The sequence below is a fragment of the Blastocystis hominis genome, assembly GCF_000151665.1.
Source record: "Blastocystis hominis, Singapore isolate B (sub-type 7) whole genome shotgun sequence assembly, scaffold_0".
Taxonomy (NCBI): Eukaryota; class Bigyra; order Opalinata; family Blastocystidae; genus Blastocystis; species Blastocystis hominis.
The window spans coordinates 784560-802749 of record NW_013171815.1 but is presented as its reverse complement, the minus strand read 5'-3'; the positions used below and the strand labels follow the sequence as shown (position 1 = coordinate 802749).

The following is an 18190-nucleotide window of genomic DNA, read 5'->3' as shown; positions in this document are numbered from 1 at the left end:
GCTTCTTCGCTTTGGCGGGCTGGTAGTGCGGGAAAACCGGCGGCTTCTGCTTCGCTTCATCAAGTCCAACGAATTGTTCGGGTTTTGATGATTGTCTCCCTCCCAGATCGCCCAAAATCGCCACTTTTTTGCTTGCCGCGATGAACGATCCGATCCCCGCGGAACCCAGCGACGACGTCGTGGAACGGCTCTGCCGCGCGCTGCTGCAGCACTTGGAGGGAGACTCGGAGGGCGCCATCGTGGAGGTGACCGGGAGTTTCATCGCGGTAACGGAGCGACTGCAAGGGGAGTTACGGAACCTCTTCAACGTGAAAGATTTGGAGGTATTTCTGCCACGCCGACTCCAGAAATAGCGGCCTTTTCTGTCCTTGAAGGCGGAGATGGAGATCACCGCGGTTTTCTCGGCGATCTTCGAGCGGGCCGCGCAGCCGCTGAGTTTCGACGCCATCCAGGCCTCGTTCCTCAAATCCGCCTGGGAAACGCTCGTCCTCGACAGCACCGCGGGGATCTCCGCGATCCGGCGCGCGCTGAACGTCAAGGTCGAGCTGAACGCGAACCGGAAAATAGTCGCGGGACTGGAGTTGCTCGAGAAAACCGCGGGGAATCTGCTGCAGGAATTGTTCGACCGGCTGCAGGCGCGCATCCCGCTGGCCGTTTTGCTGTCGTGCGTGCTGAACCAGAACAGCGGGAACACAATTCGGGATGTGAGTAACATTATTAACAAGGTCATTCTTTCCCTCCAAATGGACATCGAGTCCTACTCCAATTTCGTTCGCATTTACCGCGGGGATTACAACGAAAGTCTCCATCAGAAGGTCGAGGCGATGAAACGCCCCTTGGTCGGGCGTTTCGCCAGCTGCGCGCTGTGCGGCGCGGATTTTTTGCCAGAAAACGAGGCTATTTCGGTGTTTGCTTGCGGACACTCGTTCCACGCCCGCTGTTTAGAACGGGGAAACCGGGGAAATGGAGAAACCGGGGAAACCGAGGAATGTCCGATTTGCCGCGGGAAGAGGGAGGAAGTGCGCAAAAAGGTGGGTTTGGCGGGAAAAAATGAGCGGCAGACGGTCAAGCAGCGGCTTTTGCCGGATCCCGCGGGAATGGAGGCGAGCGAAGGGGAAGCGAAGATGGAAAAAGAAAAAGAAAAAGAGGCGGGAAACGAAGACAACGACAACAACAAAATCAAAGTCAACGACGAGATCAACGACAAGGTCAAGGTCAAAGACGAAGACGAAGACGAAGACGAAGTGACGCGATGGCGGGAATTCCAGAGAAAACGGCGGGAAAAGGAAGAGGGCTCGCTGCTGTTCATCTTCGATAAGATGGGAGGCAACCAGCAGCAGATGTTGAAATTGCTCGAACCGCCTTCTTTGTTCTCCGCCGCTCCCGACTTCCCCGACATTGATCCCCAATACTTGATTGAAACGCCGCAGCCAGGAAGTCTGCCGATCAAGCCGAATTCGAAGGGAGAGTGCGTTCTCCTCTTTAGCTCTCCATTTGCATAATGGCGTGTTTGTTGTACCAAAATGGGCGTTTCATTCGGGAAAGTCGTTTGTTTGCTACTTATACGCATCGACTCGAACTGCAAAGTCGGCAGTTTGCCATACTATCGAAATGAGTTCCAAATATATCGGTAACGACGGCTTTGGAGTGTGAGAGTAGAATTGCTGAAGGTTCTGTATTCAAAGAACCTAAACTTCAAAGTGAAGATGGGACTGGAGAATATGATCGTCTTCAACCAGAAATTGGGCAATCCCGCTGGACAGATTACCACAATCCATGTTACGGGAACCAATGGCAAGGGATCAGTTGTCCACAAGATCGCGAAGGCGTTGCAAGCATCCGGGTACAAGACAGGCATGTATGTTTCTCCCCACATCTCCAGCTTCCGCGAGAGAATCACTATCAATGGGGAAATGATTTCGGAGGATGATGTTGTGAAGTATCTGGACCGCATCAACCAGATCGAGCCTTCCCTTCCGACCTCTCTTACTTTTTTCGAGAGTGTGACCGGGATGGCGTTCGACTATTTCAAAGAAAAGCAAGTGGACGTGGCTGTGGTGGAAGTGGGGCTGGGTGGTCGTCTGGACTCTACCAACATCATCACTCCCGAGCTGAGCGTCATTACGTCGATTGGACTCGATCATCAAGGAATTCTGGGAAACACCATTACCGACATTGCTCGAGAGAAAGCGGGCATCATCAAGGATGGCGTTCCCGTGGTTGTGGGGCCGAACTGCCCGCACCAGCAAGTTTTCGCTCTGCAAGGCTGTCATGTCTAGATCTACTCCATCGCTGGAAGCCATCACTCTCTCTATGTCCCCGTCGTCGTAGAAGACTACCAGCATCAAACGTATGACGTCATCAACACGGCGATCGCTCGCCAGGCGCTCAAAACGCTCAACGAAACCTCCCGCGGAAAGTTCCAAATCCCCGCGGATATCATCGAGTCGGCGACGACCACCCGCCCAATCTGCCGTTTCGAGGAATTCGATCTTCGGAACTCGCGCGGTGAGTCGATTCGCGTCGTTTTGGACGTTTGTCACAACCAGCCCGGATTTGACGCGATGTGGGCGACGATGGCGAAGGTATACGGAAATCGAACGCTGCGCGTAGGGGGTTGGTGAAGGGTACGATGCAGATGATCTGCGGGTTCTGCGCGGATAAAAACGTGGAGGATTGTTTGCGCAACATTTTGGGGCATATTCCCGCGGAAAAGATGCGGCTGATAAACAGCAGCCATCCGCGAGCGATGAAGGCGGAGCGGCTGCGCGACGCTCTGCGGAGAGCGAATGAAGCGATGGGCCGCGAATGGAGCGAGGGTGAGAACGGCGGGAGATGATGAGAGGTAGGGAAGGACGGAATCGCGGATTCGATTCCGAAGAACCTGCAGCGTGTTCTGGACGAAAGCAAGCCGGAGGATGTGGTGCTGATCTGCGGTAGCTTGTACATTATGAATGAAGTGCGCTACGCGATGGGAATCAGAGAGCCGCAAGACGTGATCTACGACTACAAGATCCGAGACCACGGTCCGGACTCCGTGGCCGCGGGAGGCAACAGCTTCATCTATCCGCATGAGAAGCCGGTGGAGTGGAACTAAGAAAAAAGAAAGCTAAAAGAATGATGGAGAGCGTGTTTGATTCAAAAAACAACCTGTCTAGACTAGAATTGGACATATCGGAGTGTGACGTACACTGTAGACACCACCATGGATATAATCATACAGGAAAATCCGAACTTAAAGAACATGCCGAAGCTCACCGGATGCCCGTTCGTGGCACAAATGCCGGCCGTGACCAGGTTGGCTCCCGCTCCCACGAGCGTTCCGTTGCCTCCGAAGCAGGCTCCGAGCGCCAAGGTCCAGGCGAGCGTGACCACGTCAAGATTGAGCTCCGAATGGGAGCCGAGAACTTGGATCACCGGAATCATGGTCGCGGTGAACGCGATGTTATCCAGAACGGAAGAGGCGAGGCCCGACACCCACAGAATCATCATGTGGGCAAGGAACGACTGCCACTTCACTGGAGCCTTGATGATGAGCGAGGAAACGGCCTCGCCGATGGCGCGGATCACGCCGATCTCGTTGATGCCCTCGATCATGATGAAGAGACCCGCGAAGAAAACGAGAGTTTCCCATTCAAGAAGCTCAAAGGTCGTGTGCAGGTCCTCCGATGTGCCGAGGAAGAAGCAGGCGAAGGCGCCGGCGACGGCGAGGAAGGCGGTATCGATGTGATGGAAGGAGTGGAGGAAGAAGAGAATGATCACAGTGATCAGAACGGTTCCGCACTTCAGAAGAAGCGGCTTGTCTTTGATCTGGTATTTCTCGCGGAGCGACAAATCGACTTGGAAGTTGGGCTTGTTGAGGTCCTTGCGGTAGTACCAGAGAACGAAGGGATAGACACAAATGAGGCAGATGATAACGCAAGGCGTCAGATGGATGATGAAGTCCACGAAGCCGATGTGCTCCTTGAGCATGTTTCCGATAATGATGTTTGGGGGATCACCGATCTGCGTAGCGGTTCCGCCGAGGTTCGCGAAGATAACCTCGGGAAGCAGGAAGGGAATTGGGTTCACCTTCATCATGCGAGACACCTCGATGGTCACGGGAGCGATCAGAAGCATCGTCGTGACGTTATCGAGGAACGCGGAACAGAGAGCGGTGAGCAGACAGAGACACACGTTAAGGACCTTGATGTTGCCATGCGACCAAATCAGCATGGTAACGGCCATGTACTCGAACAGACCCGTCGTGGACAGCATTTGGATCATGATCATCATTCCGAACAGCAGACACAATGTCGAGGCGTCCATCCAGTTCACCACGGTGTCCAGCGACGGGGCCTCCGAAATGAACGAGATCAGCAGCAAGGTCAGGAAGGCGCCGATGAAGGCCACGACGGCGCGATTGATGATTTCGAGGAGAAGCAGCACGTAGACAGCGACCAGCAGGATGGATCCGAGGAGAATTCGGTACCGACCCACAGGCGCCATGGAGCTGATGAACATCACGTAGGACACAGGCTCCGTCGAGTTGGTCGTCACCTTCGCGATCACCGTCGTGCTCTTATCGTTGAACACCTCGTTATCCATCTCGTCGAACTCGCTCAGATCCTCCGTTTCCTTCGTTTCGCTGCTCGCAATCACCACGGGGTTGCCCAGAGCCACTTCCTCCATGGTGGACTTGACGGCATAGAGTTGGTAGCTCAACGTGTAAGGAATCGTGTCGTGTCGCTGGATCGATGTTCGAATCTCGTACAAGCCGCGATGGGAACTATCGACCTCGTAATAGTCCGTCTTGTTCGCAATAATCGAGCGGAAGCCTCCAGGAATCGACATCGAGTACCCGAGCATCGGCGTGGAGTGCAGACCGTCGTCATACGGAACGAAGTGGTGCACCAGCAGCATGACCAGCACGCCGATGCACACCACGGCCGTGATTCCGCTGATGATCTTGTCCTTCAGCGTCAGTTTCGTCAGATAGGGGCTCGGCTTCTTCTCCAGTTCCTCCACGGTGGGCTCCTGCTGCAAGGCCGTCTGCATCAGCTGCGTGTCGTGGGCGTTGAGCAGGCGGCGACGCTTCCGGAGCTGGTGATTGGTGCGCTGCAGCGTGGTGTTGGGCATCATCAGCATCACGGTCTCCTGCTTCTGCGATCCACAGCAGCCTCGATTCACAGTGCGACTCTGCTTGACTTCGAAGGGATTCGCAGCCAATGGATCGGGAGGCGGGAGCATCATGCAACGCGTCATAAAGTTGTCCATCAGCTTCAAGAAGAGACGCTGCGAATCGATCTTGCGCGCCGCATTGCTGAACCAGTTCTGCGAGAGCATCAGAGAGAAGGCGCGGCCCATCTCGTGGAGCTCCTGCGTGGACGTGCACTCCGTCGAGCCCAGAACGAACAGGAAGTAGCGGATCGGGACCGGGGATTTCTCGCCCAGAACCAGCGGGGTCTTCACGCGCACCAGTCCGATCAGAGGCTTCGACAAGAAGCTCAGCTTGGCCACGTAGACCTTGCATCCCTCCTTGGCCTCCGAGCTCGCGTTGTCCGCATTGGTGGCCTGCGGGTTGTCGAACAGACGGAGAATCTGCTCGCGCACCTGCGGCGTGGTGATCATCTTCACCTCCGCCTCGTTCAGCATCAGGTTGATCACGTCCTGCAGCGAATCGATCTGGTCATCCGTGCTCAGCAGCACCACGCCGTTCTCCAGCGACCGGCGCAGATCCGAGAACGCGGTCAGGGACACCGCACTCATCGCAGCTTGCTGGGGCTGGGATCCCTATTGCTCAACGCTTGTCAGCGCGCTTACCTCGCGGTAGACCTCTTCGCGACCGGCAGTGTAACGGCCGGTGCCCACCCACTGCGATTCGTCGTCGATCTCGTTCATGTCCACCACCACACCCGCGAAGCTGCCCAGCGAGGATCGGTACAGCGAGTTCGTGTAGATGCTTCCGCTCCGCTGACTGCTGAACGTGTCCTGGTAGGAAGAGAACGACGAGCTGGACATCGTGCGGTCCTTCGCTGCGTCGGTCTGCGCCTCGATGGTCGCCTCGTTCGTGTCCTCCAGCTTGGCCGTCAGCACGTTGTTGTTCACTTTCACCACCGTCACTCGCATCGGGAACACATCTCCGTTCGTCCGCACCGCGGTGAGAACCGTGCCCTTTCCTGTGAGCTTCGCAGACTCTTCGGTCTTGGCTGCAGCTCCAGCTCCAGCTCCAGCTCCAGCTCCAGCTCCAGCTCCAGCTCCAGCGGCGTTAGCATCAGCTCCAGTGCCAGCCTCAGTATCAGCAGGCTTCGCAGTGCCTTCAGCATCAGCAGGCTTCGCAGTGCCTTCAGCATCAGCAGGCTTCGCAGCACTCTCGGTCGATGCAGGAGCCTCGCTGGAATCCTGGGAGCCTAGACCAATTCCAAACGCCTTCAGGACAGCAGCTTCGGTAGTGGTTTTCATAAAGTTGGGATCTGAGTATTAGCGAAAAAAGAAAGGCACGCCTACCGATAAGATTGATTAAATTTTCTCCCATCAGATCTTCTCGGTCCTTCAACAAAAACATGGACTATTCGTCACAAGAGAGACGAGAGACTACAGCAACCTTGGACGTGTAGTTCAAAATCATTCCCTTGTTATCATAGCGAATCTGACATGCTTGCGGCTATGCTAAAACATCAAGACTAGCGTTACCTTTGCAGAGCCATGGTGGCCTGTAGACCCCAAGTTGCCAAATACGTAGTTCAGAGAAGCGTGTGTCCCGTACATACCACTGGCGGAATAGCTTCCATACGTATCGCTAAGGTAAAATATGGCAACAAATAATACGATGAACTCACAAAAGAATCCTCAAAACGACCAGACCTATGAAATTAAGGAAAAAAAGAATATCAAACGTTGAGTAAATACGAGGCAAATCAATAACCGTTCCCACTTCCTGAGTAGGGTTTTCAACTACACTACAAATGAGGTTTCCAACCAACAACAACTTGTCAGAAGCCTGTCGCTGGTCAGCAGGCTTCTGCATGTCCGTCATCTCAATGCTCATTTTAAATAAAAATGAAAACTTTGCAGCTTATGCTTTTTGGCGAAAATCCTAGGTATTTTGTTGGGAATATGACTGGTTCTCAGAGTGTACCACTTCGAAATTCTCCCTGCGAAAATGAAACAGCAAGCTATACCCTATTGAACTATATTTGGAACGAGTGATGTTTTCGCCACTAGAAACACAATTGATGAATATTCAACAAACATCAGATAAATAGATATGACTATGCGCACTCACAGATTCTTTTCGACTGATCACTAGTTTACTCACATTACAAAAATCCTCCTCTTCTACAGATACACCGGTGATTTTATAAATTCCATTCCCCAGAGAAACAACTGGATCGAGCGAAAACTCCTCATCTGGACAACACAACAAAGCATATACCGTTTTTCTCAAAATACAGCACTACAAATAGCAACATGGAGTAACAAATACTTTGGTGAAAAATTCCGCAACAAATCCAGAAACAAACAAAGGGGATGGAAGCACAGGAACGAAACTCAGCTCGCTTAACTTCGCTCCGCTATTTATGCGAAACAGTGATTCCGAAGAGTAGGAAAGGGTCGTTCGATTTGGGAAGGGAATCACATCGAAGAGAATACAGTAATTGAATGTGATTTGGGAAAGGAGCTTGTCCACCATGGCTGATTGCAGTAGATTCTCCACATTGTTGTTGAACCACAGAACAAACGTAGATCGACTCGAACACAATTTGTAAATGCAGAGGGGATAGCGGTTAGTGATTACCTGTGTTTGACGAAGAATCAACTTCACCCACCCCATCTTTCAACTCGAATACACTCAATGTTTCAATGAGCTGAGAAGACGAAGAAGCCGTATACGCTTCGCATGCCCATGCTCCTTGTCGTTGCATTCCCAAAAGAAGGAATTCGCAGATTAGTGGGTCCCTTGACTCTCTCTGATATGTATCATCGATTGCGAAAAACACCTACTTCGATCCGAAGTTCATAGTTGGCTGAATTCGGCAACTGAGTAAAATGATTTCTTGATTCGAGAAAAACTAATTCTCCTTTCCGATAATAGCTCTATAATAGCAGAATTTACACATCCTTACCATTTTTGAGAAATGAAAGTCGCCGTTTTGCTGCATTCCATTTGATGGATTTCTTACAATGTGCAATACAGAACATTGTGAATCAATAACAAAGCAAGGGGACTTGACAGTATCAAACAAACAACGACAAAAAGAGTCTGTAGATAAAGAGCAGCACCCCTCTATCACTATATTACACTTGTACCACGGATGGTCCTCGTTGTCCCTGTCCAAAGAATCATCATCATCAACCTCCCCCAATCGGAATTGGCATACCCTAGCTTGCTTTTGTTTCTTTGAAAGCGAAAAATGAGGACAAACGCTCCAATACGGTGATTGCTATACTAAAAAAAAAAGGAGACTACGGATACCAGAGAAGTGGATGGTTTAATAAACAGCCAAGTATGCTTCTGAGGAGAGAGAGATCTAGAAGAAACGCATCTCAGTCAACTACTTGTGTGACACGAGAGGAGATGTTGCGATTTGAGAACTTAGTTTGGCAAGAACACTGTCTATAACGCAGTTCTATGTGTTTGTACGTTTCAAGAAGAATACCTCGTCGTTTTCTTCTGTGGAAAATAGAAATTCTATCACCAACAACGGGTTGAGAAACGTAGCGCCAATTAGAACCAGACCTTAATAGAATCGAATACCAACACGATCAATACATTTTGAAATTGGAATAGATTGTCTCGATATATCGGAAAAGGCCTTTTTTACTTCGTTTCTAGAGTCAATTGTTCTCTGTGCTATAATTTGTCTATGAATAATATAAGCAGCAGTAGAAAAATTACTTCCTCTTCGAATAAAACATTTTTGGAAGAAGCTCATTGAAATCCTTAAAGAGACTACAAATTCAAATATGAGTTAGCCAGCTATTTACCATGGATATTGCATAGTGAGATAAAGAACGATATCAATGATCTGAATAAACCTGTCACCCATTGATAAGAAACTCAGATTTCGCGGTCCCAAAGAGTAGACAGCTAGAGGTGAACCTGGATAGCAAGAATCTGGATCGGAATTGCTCTCACCCACAACCTCCATCAGTTATTGTGAACAAACAAGACATATTACATCCGAAAAGAGACTTGTCTTCTTTTGCCCTAACTTGTACAATTCTTTACAATGGAGAAAGTAAGAAAAGCAAGTGTCGATATCTGTAACTCGCTGAAATCGAAATTGGGCACTCTCTGAATTTAACTGCAAGATATAGGCATTCGAAACGGGCTCCTATGGTGACAAAACCAGCATCGTTCATACCACTGCATCGTAGTATTCTTCGAACGCTTTGCAATACGCTGCAATTTGAATGGCATAAGAATCATAGATGCCACTCCCAGACTTAAAATCCAATATAAAGAGTTTGCCGTCTTCCTGGGTTCCAACCGCATCGATAAACCCGCAAAAACCGTACTTCTCGCTTTTTACAAAAACGTCTGTGAAGTAAATATCGATATTGTTTGCCTTTCTCCATAATTTGTATCCGGAAATGAACGGCTCAAACTTAGGCTTTCCTTTTATGTCTTTTCCAGCGATTATTTGACTTAGTAGCGCATGGGTCTCGTTTCCAACAAACGCTTTCTTCTGCAGTTCTACTCATATGCCCATAAATTCAAGTACCTTGTTGGGGGGATGACTCTGCTATTCTCTTCAAAAAATACAAGTCATCTTCCGTAAAAATGCGATGTGGCTAGTGATAATAGCAATTCTTCACAATAGGAACCTGTTTCTTTTGAAGCAGCAATACCTGATTTATTAAACTATCAAGTACTACAGTCTGTTTCCAAGCTCCAAACTCTATACTTCATAATATCCGAGATACCGATACTCCCTTCAGTCAATACGGATAGAATTTTAGTCACAGAAGGATACTTCTTACACTCAGAGAGGATTCTTGATTGTTATATTATATATACAAAATCGAATACTGGTTAATGGTTGGAGATTGTTTTGTGAGAATCTTTGAAAGATTGATCTTTGACGCTAATCTTGATACAACCATGATAAAGTGGTTCAACAGAAACAATATTTTAGAACGCGAGTTGGGTTGTTGATAGCTGATATAACCAGACTTGTATTCTCTTTTTTGAAGCGATAATTGACTTTCACAAAATAATCGGAAATAGTAGGAAACACTGTAATTCCAAGAATTGTCGCGATTTTTGTCAACTGCTTAAAACAGATAAATGAACCGAATATTCAAAATCGCTGGAGACTTCTTGGAAAGTGTCGATCAGAGAGCAGATCGCACTGTGAACGGTAAGAACTAGAGTGCTAGTAATGATTATATTAGTTCCGCAGCAGCTTCCAGTATTTAAAACAAGGTAATTTGCTTGCGGTGCGGCATGAATTAAAGAACAGCAGAGAATCATCAAGCAAGAAGTGATCCAAAGAAAGAGAGGGACTATAGTGGTTCCCAGAGTGTAGTTTTTTATAACTTGGATTCTAAATAGTAGTCACGAAGCCGTTTTTCCCCCGGACGCTCGGGAGCCTCGGCACCCTATACAAAAAGGTATGTTCCCACTCCTCTAGGTTCTAAAAAGAACGATTTAGAAGTGGAGAACATTGTAAATAGTCTTAGTACTGGCGATGACGTATTTTTCGTTTGATTTTATTATAGATAGGCTTTCCATAAGCGGAGTGTTTCGGCCCAAATCCCTCGAGTAGAACCGTTCTCTTCTTTGCATGTAGGATATTTCGAGAGGTCCCAATTCGCTGGTGCTACCTCCATTACCGGTACAGCCGCAATCACAGTCTCAGGCGCCATCACAATCTCAGGCACAACCCCAGTCTCAGGCGCAGACTCAACCGCAAACCCAAACTCGAACCCAATCTCAAACCCAAACTCAAGCACAAACGCAAACCCAAGCTCAGCAAGCAGAGCCGCAGTCCGAATTGCTTGACACCGCTCTCCCTGGTGTTGAGAAATCCCCCCTCCTCGTCCACGAATGGGGCGATCGCGAAGATGAAGTGGGTCTTCACATTACCGCAAGCGTGGAGCCACTGCAGCCGGTGCAAGAGACATCGAACCCGCAGTCCGTAATCACGATGGAGAATGCGATGCTGGACATCCCGCTAAGCATGGAGTAGTGGATTGGATTGGATTGGGATCGATGGTAGAGAGTCGGAGGATATAGAGCAGCATATTGCGGATTTGGAGCACGATTTGGACAAAGCGATTGAGCAGCTCCAGCAGAATCAGCGCTTGCTTGAAGATAAGGATACGAGGATTGATATTCTGGAGAATCGAATCAAGCAAATGCGGATTGATGTGATCGTGGATCGAGGAAATCACGCGTAGAACGAGAGAGAGAAAGAAAAAACGGATGCGTTGCTGGACGAGAAGGACGCTGCCTACATCCAGCAGCAGACAACGTTAGAAAATCTAAAGGCGGAGTACTATCATCTGAAGCTGGAGTTGAACGAGGAGAAGCAAAAGCAGCACCAGGGCTCGCAGAAGGCAGAGAAAGAAGCCTCGGAGATCCAGCAGCAGCTGAAACAACTGGAGGACGCCGTAGGACCGAAGAATAGAATGAACCGCAGAACGAAAAGTTGAAATCGCAATTGCTTCACACGACCGAATCGTATCGTGTGGAAGAAGAGCATTACAAATCGACGATCAAAGAACAGGAAAACCGGATTGCAGAATTATCGTCGAGTTTAGAGTCGTCGCAGAAGCAATTGGAAGATTATGTAGGGTTGAATACTGCGATGTAAGCGAAGATTCTCCGACTTGAACCGCACGAAGACTCGAGTCATGAAATCGAAGAGAAAACGGTATTGTTTGAGCGAGAATTGCTGAAGCTTCGACAAGAAAAAGAAGTAGTTGTTGTGGATGGGACTGAGATACAGCGATTAGTCCATGAAAATGATCTTCTTCGCGAGTCCAAAACGAAAACGATCGATGAATACAGAGATCTGGTGAAGAAGTACGAGGAACGAATTGCAGAGAAGGATGCGAAGGTTTGGGTTCGAAAGCGATGGATTAGGAATAGCTTCAAGAGCGCGAAGCACTTCGCCAAGCGTCGCATGAGAATCAGGAAAACGGGATTACGCTGCTTCAACACCAGATCGAACAGCTCCAACAAACGGTTCTGAAGAAGCAATTGCTGTTAGATGCGTGCAATAGCGAGAAAAGCAGTTTGGAATATCGGTTGGCGGACGCGTTGCGCGATAAAGCTCGTGTTGAGAGCATGCGACGAGGGTAAAACGTCGAAGAAATGAATGATTGGCTGTAGAGGCGATCAGGGAAATCGCGAATGGATGGATCTTGAAATGGCAGCAGATGAGAATAAAACACACCCACGAACGATCTCGCGGATCCTGCCTGAGTGGATGCCCGGCGCATGCTTGCAGCAGATCGATACAGTGGATGATGTGAGTCTTTCTGTGGTGGAGTTACTGCAACGATCGCCCACATTCCGTTTCCTATCTATCATTTATTTTGTATGTATTCATATCGCGTTGTTCATTCTGTTTTTAAGAAAGTCGTGTGTTTGTTTCAAACAAGGCAGTCAAGATAGGACAAGGAAGGCATCTCGATTCCTAAAAGTTCTATTAGAAAATGGAAAAAGCGAATTCGATTCTGACTACACATTATGCTCCTCAAAAACTACCAACTTCGCTTCGGCATCGCGCAGTTCCTCCATCAATCGGTGCGAAATCTTCGATACCCAAGGATCAAATTCGATGTGAAACGCGCACAGCACAGCGGACCCCTTTCCAACCTCGCAAGCAATGCATCCAGGACTGTTTGCTTCGCACGCCAGTTCTGGCTGGTCGCAGAACCACGCAATTTCTCTGCAGGAATGCTGATCGATCACGAAACTCGGTCCTCCCTGGAAGAAAGCGACGCCTTCCGATCCATTCCATTTAAAGTGAGAAGCATGCGCTCCTTTATCAGACATATAATCGAATCCTTTCATCGCTGGACCCTTCCCGATCCCCGCGAAAAAGCCCAGTTCATAATCGCACAGAATCTCCAACGGACCGCCTCGATCGAATTCGATGTGAGAGCATCCATAATACGCGCCCGCACAGATTCCGAGATAATGACCTCCGTTCTCCACGAATTCCCGAATTCGGTGGTTTCCACGATTCCCAACTCGGTTCGACAGTTTTCGATGGTATGGATTCGCGGCTCCGCCAGGAAACACGAGGAGAACGCAGTCGGTTTCCCAGTCGGTTTCCACCAGATCAGTCGCCGAAATCGTAGAAACGGCGTATTTCCACGGATTGCAAAGCTTCTGAAGGGAAAACAGGAGCATTTGGACACTCTCTACTGACACGCCTTCATCTCGGTAGACCCAGATTCTCCGTTTATTTTTCTCACAGGACTCTTCAGGAAAGACGGGATACTTCGATTCTACAGTCAAAAAGAGGTTCCATTTGTACGGTTCGGTGCCTCGGCATAGCCGTTTATCACATCCATCCAAATCGAATCGTCCATCTTCTGCTTCTCTAGATAGTTCACCACTTCATCGCTTATTCCCGGAGTTGCATCGCTGCCCAATTCAGGTTCTGTCGGATGTTTGTCCCACAAACCATCGCTTTCGGCTGCACCGAATTGACTGGGGGTTACGAATTCCAAGGCGGTCGAATGGAACGAATCAAAAACGAGTCGATCTGACGATTGGGAAGATTGGGAGGTCTGCGAAATTTGCGAAATTTGCGAAATTTGCGAGGTCTGCGAGGTCTGCGAGGTCTGCGAGGTCTGGGAACCTAACAGAATGGGAGATTCCGTGAGATAGGGAAGGAGAGGAAGAATGCAATTGGAGGGAGAGTTTCTCTTTTCGTTGTCAATCATCATTCGGTCATAGCAAGAAAACCCATTGCCTAGAATCGTCAAGTAGGGAATCGACTCTCCCCAATTCTTCCAAATAAGACTGTTATATCTAGTGACAAATGATATAAGCAGAAATACAAGCTGAATCCGCAATGAGGCATGAAAAACAATGTCGAAGCCTGTACCTTGCGCTTTCCCTCTTCATTGACACACAAAACACACGTGTTAAAGTGTTGCACGATTTCGACATCCATCTGTTTGAAAACGGAACGATTAACCCTACAACATCCATACTAGGATCAAAGATCTCCATTACATTTGGAATATGTAAAGCCGATTGGAGACGCAAAGCGCAGGCATATTGGTATTGAGATACTCGACTGTCATGAATACACCCAATTCCATAACAAATCATCTGCTCAAATTGGGGTCTCTATACATTATGCACGCATTTGGATGCTACATTCTTCAAAATGTTGAGCATTTCTTGGAAAAAGGCTCTTCCTTCAATATCTCGCGTATAACTTTTAATATTTTCTATAATAGACTCAATTAACTTCTTTCTCTCCTCTTCAGTAGAGACAAGAGGATCCGTTCTAAAAATCACTCAAGTCGAAAGTAAAAACGATTTAAACGATAAAATCCTGCTTTTCTGCTTTTCTGAAATCTGAATTTTCCCATTGTTCCATCTCGGAACGCTACAGAATAGAAACACCCCAAATTCACTACAAATTTCCTCTTCTTTTCTTCTTTGTGACAAGAACAAACCCATCATCATCGGGATTCATCAGGGTGTATGGAACAAAAGCAAATACTTCCAGAAATATGGATAGATCAGTATTCCAGCGAAAAATGCGAATAGACAGCATACGAGAAGCATATAAACCGAAATCCCAGAGTAGATAGGAACCATAGTCTTGTCATGATCCCTTTCCTTGGACTATATATATAAATAAATATAACAGAAAAAACTACGTTTACCACAGATTTCTGAGGCAGTTGAGTATCGCTGCTCAAAGCCTTGATCTGCGTCTTCAAAGTTTCATTTGCTTTTGTTAACTCTTCGATTATTCCCATATTCTTGTTGTTTGAGATCGTCAACCGCTTCAGCTCTTCTTCCAACTGCATAAAGTTGCTCAGCTAGAGTAAACGGGATGCAAGAAAAGGAAATACGGTTCGAGGATCATCGCTTGGAGATGATTCGGCTTGCTAGGAATAAGGAAAAATGACGAATTGTACTGCTGGCTCATCGGGTTTGGGAAGAACAGACTGAAGTATAGGAGTTAAGGAGGGTTACGGACAGAAAGAGGATATAGTGAAGATGAATGGGAACAACTTGCTGCTTTATTGAACTTCGTTCAGTCATCGCCCACTAAGGTTCACTAGAATACCAATCCAAACTCGTTTGTTGACCAAATCAACGAGATCATTGTCTGATGCCTGCTTTACCTTCTCATAGAAGAGTGGAGAAATTTCGATACTGTTAAATTGGATTTTAAACCTAGACTTAAATGTACTGACGAAGAAAACGTTTCCTGGAATTTCTTAAGGTGTGCAGGAGACGAAAGAATAGCATCCACATTAGCAGCCTTCATGGATACTATCATTGAGAAAGGAATCGTTTCAAACCATGAACCTTCTCTGACTCTCCAGAGCACAGAATAAACAAAGAAGGTCTTATTGACAAATGGTTTCCTGCATTTGTTTTCAACTTGATTGCCATCTACTCGTTAATCCAGTTTTGTATATGGACGTGTTTTTCTGACCTGTTTGTCACACTTATTTCAGTTTCCGCAGGACTTCCAGGAGTTACTGTAGTTAAGGTTATTTTCAGGTAGCTACTCGATAATTCAGCATAATCCTTTGGCGACAACTCGATTCCATTCGTATCTAGCTTTTCCATTCAAGATCGTTATTTTTTCTGAGGATGGGCATGAATCCACAGGACACTGGAGAGAGATATGTATCCAACAAACAGAGTTAAAAGAATACATTACGCGTTTACTCAAGTCTAGGGTCGTCTTCCTTTGCATGTTTACACCAATATTGACTAGGAATGTGTCTAAATGGAGCCAGAGGTCTTCTCTATATCCACTAAGAAGAATCACAAAACGCGCTACCTCCATATTTTTCGAGGTCATAAAGACAGGAATGCACAGAGCGACCATCACCAAAGCAGCGACTTTGGTATTACGCTTCCAGTTGGGGTTCTTGGCCCACCAACCTCCAGCTGGCGAAAAAACATATCTGGGATAACGGAAAGGCTAGATAATCAGATCGGTCTAAAAATATCAACAGTTTCACCACTCATAGTCAATAAAACAGATTATGTGATTTGGAGAAACTCCTAGATGTGCCAAATAATTCTGGAATTCCGAAAATAGAATTTGCCTTGTATACAACATTATAGTTAGTACACAATTGAAAGAAAAACGAAAATTATAATCTCGAAAGTAGAATAGATAGAAACAAAAAGATACACTTTCAGAACAAAAAGACAGTATTACGTTTACAAAGTGTTGCCTTCATGAGTTCTGTGAAGGGAAGGCTTAGCATTAGTAGTAGTACTACAAATATGAGCAGTGATATTCCGAGTAACAGCCGATGAAGCTTTTCACACCTAGGAGCATCCTCTCGTACTGTCCGGAGGAGTGCGTATGTAACAAGACAGACCAGGGAAGATAACTTGAAAAGGATAGAAGCGCACAAGTCTTTGCTGTTTCAATTACGGGTATTGATATGGAATGCAAGTATAATCGTTCTAGGAATTTGGAGCAGAAAATATGCTTCGGTTTGAGGATTTTGGCAGGGATGTGATCGAAGTCATATCTGGAAATTACTTTCATAAAAGATGGCTGAGAGTAATCAATTGAAATCGCTCCTATTGTAGTTTAAAGAATACATGGAGTCGTATGGAGAGGAAGAGGAAGAGGAAGAGGAGAGTACAAAACCGTTGCTTTGATTGATCGTAGATGTTATTCGTGTGACAAAAATGGAGATAATTCAAAAGCAGATCGAGGAGTTGAAGGTAGGTAATGGGGTGATGTCAATAAGACGAAGATAAAAATGGAAAAGATTCATTCTGAGATGGAGAGAAAGAATGAAGAGATCGAGAAAACGAAGCGCGAAGCGTACGAGAAAGGCATGACCTTTGAGAATGACTCTGAATCAATGCCTCAGGACGAGGATGCTGTAGATTAGCGCGTGTTTGTTCACAAATAATGAACATAATAATATGAGCGATTAGATTCGCCAAAGAATCTTCGCAATTCCGATCAGGATAAAGCTCTACAAGCCGATGTTGTGAATCTTCTCCCTTCAAATAGCCATCGTCAGTGATTCCAGTGAGTCGGATCTTCTCCTTTTCGTCTTCCGCTATAGTAGTTTCCACTTCTTGGAGGTAATTCTCCCAGTGAGCCAAGTAGATCGCCATAATGCCTTCAAGCCCTTGAGTCCTGTAGATTTGTAGAAGCATACAGAACTTTAACATATATGCGGAAAGAATGAACGCCCTAAAAGTGACTCGAAGCATTCAGAAGCACCTCGACAAAATGCGATCACTATTGATGAGAGTGTTCAGACAAGTCGTGTTTTTGTTGTTTACATGCAAACCCATGCCAATCACTGAATATGTTTTGTCATAACCCTGAAAAGGCTCGTTAATAATTCCGCAGAGCTTGACTGAGTCGTTTACGACCACATCGTATGGCCAACGAATCCGAAATTTCAAACCCTGCATCCAAACACATCCATAAATAATCTACATGAAACTGCGGGATTGATTCGAGTGCCAGCACTACTGCTAAGGCGCTAATATGAGGCGAAAGCTCGTAGAGATGCTTTTCTCCTTCCGATATCGGGACTTTGATAGAGAACATTAAGCATCCCAGAGGAGATTCCCATTTGCGATTCATTCTACCTGAACAGTGAAGATAGTCACTCTCTCTTACCTCTTCCGGCTGTTTGTGCGTCCGAAATGCAAACCATGTTCGATGTAGGACCATCGGAATCAAGTAAAAACTTCTGGGTTGTCTCAATGGTATGAAAGAAAGCTATATTAAATGGATGTATAAATGGAAGGATGCTCTGCATCACAGACAACTCAAATATATCTTTATCCCCATCTAAGAAGAGAGAGCAACCAATCTGAAATAATAATATATATGGCTATACATTACTGGACTCCGCTTGAGATTAGGTTGATAGACAACTGGGGAATAACAAGGATCGCCTCCAATTCCATAATAGTCATGGAACCCTACTGTTTTTTCCTAGCAACTTTTTCATCTTGTAGAATTGCAACACTTGAGATGTCTCC

The 18190-nt window shown here is 46.9% G+C and overlaps 9 protein-coding genes; 5 read left to right on the top strand and 4 right to left on the bottom strand.

The window, feature by feature from the left end:
- Positions 1-380: 380 nt before the first annotated feature.
- On the top strand, positions 381-1502 carry GSBLH_T00000263001 (uncharacterized protein; the record flags this gene model as incomplete). The annotated part of the gene is made up of 2 exons (XM_013038446.1): positions 381-1031; positions 1062-1502. 2 exons carry the CDS (start codon positions 381-383, stop codon positions 1500-1502), a joined length of 1092 nt encoding a protein of 363 aa, XP_012893900.1.
- A 77-nt stretch (positions 1503-1579) lies between these two features.
- Positions 1580-2624, top strand: GSBLH_T00000262001 (uncharacterized protein; the record flags this gene model as incomplete). XM_013038445.1 has 3 exons in its annotated part: positions 1580-1630; positions 1660-2249; positions 2280-2624. The coding sequence occupies exons 2-3, from the start codon at positions 1722-1724 to the stop codon at positions 2622-2624; spliced, it is 873 nt and encodes a 290-aa protein (XP_012893899.1). The 5' UTR covers positions 1580-1630; positions 1660-1721.
- An 8-nt stretch (positions 2625-2632) lies between these two features.
- Positions 2633-2839, top strand: GSBLH_T00000261001 (uncharacterized protein; the record flags this gene model as incomplete). Its single annotated transcript, XM_013038444.1, has 1 exon — positions 2633-2839. The coding sequence occupies one exon, from the start codon at positions 2633-2635 to the stop codon at positions 2837-2839; it is 207 nt and encodes a 68-aa protein (XP_012893898.1).
- A 312-nt stretch (positions 2840-3151) lies between these two features.
- On the bottom strand, positions 3152-5229 carry GSBLH_T00000260001 (uncharacterized protein; the record flags this gene model as incomplete). XM_013038443.1 has 1 exon in its annotated part: positions 3152-5229. One exon carries the CDS (start codon positions 5227-5229, stop codon positions 3160-3162), a length of 2070 nt encoding a protein of 689 aa, XP_012893897.1. The 3' UTR covers positions 3152-3159.
- Positions 5230-9190: 3961 nt separating this feature from the next.
- GSBLH_T00006047001 (uncharacterized protein) lies at positions 9191-9895 on the bottom strand (the record flags this gene model as incomplete). Its single annotated transcript, XM_013038442.1, has 5 exons — positions 9191-9277; positions 9348-9679; positions 9708-9777; positions 9811-9847; positions 9891-9895. 5 exons carry the CDS (start codon positions 9893-9895, stop codon positions 9191-9193), a joined length of 531 nt encoding a protein of 176 aa, XP_012893896.1.
- Positions 9896-11135: 1240 nt separating this feature from the next.
- On the top strand, positions 11136-12295 carry GSBLH_T00006046001 (uncharacterized protein; the record flags this gene model as incomplete). The annotated part of the gene is made up of 6 exons (XM_013038441.1): positions 11136-11173; positions 11208-11358; positions 11389-11601; positions 11631-11780; positions 11811-12050; positions 12083-12295. 6 exons carry the CDS (start codon positions 11136-11138, stop codon positions 12293-12295), a joined length of 1005 nt encoding a protein of 334 aa, XP_012893895.1.
- Positions 12296-12676: 381 nt separating this feature from the next.
- On the bottom strand, positions 12677-13354 carry GSBLH_T00000258001 (uncharacterized protein; the record flags this gene model as incomplete). Its single annotated transcript, XM_013038440.1, has 1 exon — positions 12677-13354. The coding sequence occupies one exon, from the start codon at positions 13352-13354 to the stop codon at positions 12677-12679; it is 678 nt and encodes a 225-aa protein (XP_012893894.1).
- A 2498-nt stretch (positions 13355-15852) lies between these two features.
- On the bottom strand, positions 15853-16092 carry GSBLH_T00000257001 (uncharacterized protein). XM_013038439.1 has 2 exons: positions 15993-16092; positions 15853-15957 (listed from the first exon to the last, which is right to left on the bottom strand). The coding sequence occupies exons 1-2, from the start codon at positions 16038-16040 to the stop codon at positions 15874-15876; spliced, it is 132 nt and encodes a 43-aa protein (XP_012893893.1). The 5' UTR covers positions 16041-16092; the 3' UTR covers positions 15853-15873.
- A 752-nt stretch (positions 16093-16844) lies between these two features.
- GSBLH_T00000256001 (uncharacterized protein) lies at positions 16845-17073 on the top strand (the record flags this gene model as incomplete). XM_013038438.1 has 2 exons in its annotated part: positions 16845-16900; positions 16933-17073. Exons 1-2 carry the CDS (start codon positions 16865-16867, stop codon positions 17071-17073), a joined length of 177 nt encoding a protein of 58 aa, XP_012893892.1. The 5' UTR covers positions 16845-16864.
- Between the last annotated feature and the right edge of the window lie 1117 nt (positions 17074-18190).

What these genes read in the sequence shown, in the direction of transcription:
- GSBLH_T00000257001 (XM_013038439.1), bottom strand. Translation starts at nt 16,040, where the DNA reads ATGGTCGCTCTGTGCATTCCTGTCTTTATGACCTCGAAAAATATGGAG. An exon ending in TGACCTCGAAAAATATGGAG is followed by an intron (nt 15,958 to 15,992) that starts GTAGCGCGTTTT and finishes TAGTGGATATAG; the next exon opens with AGAAGACCTCTGGCTCCATT.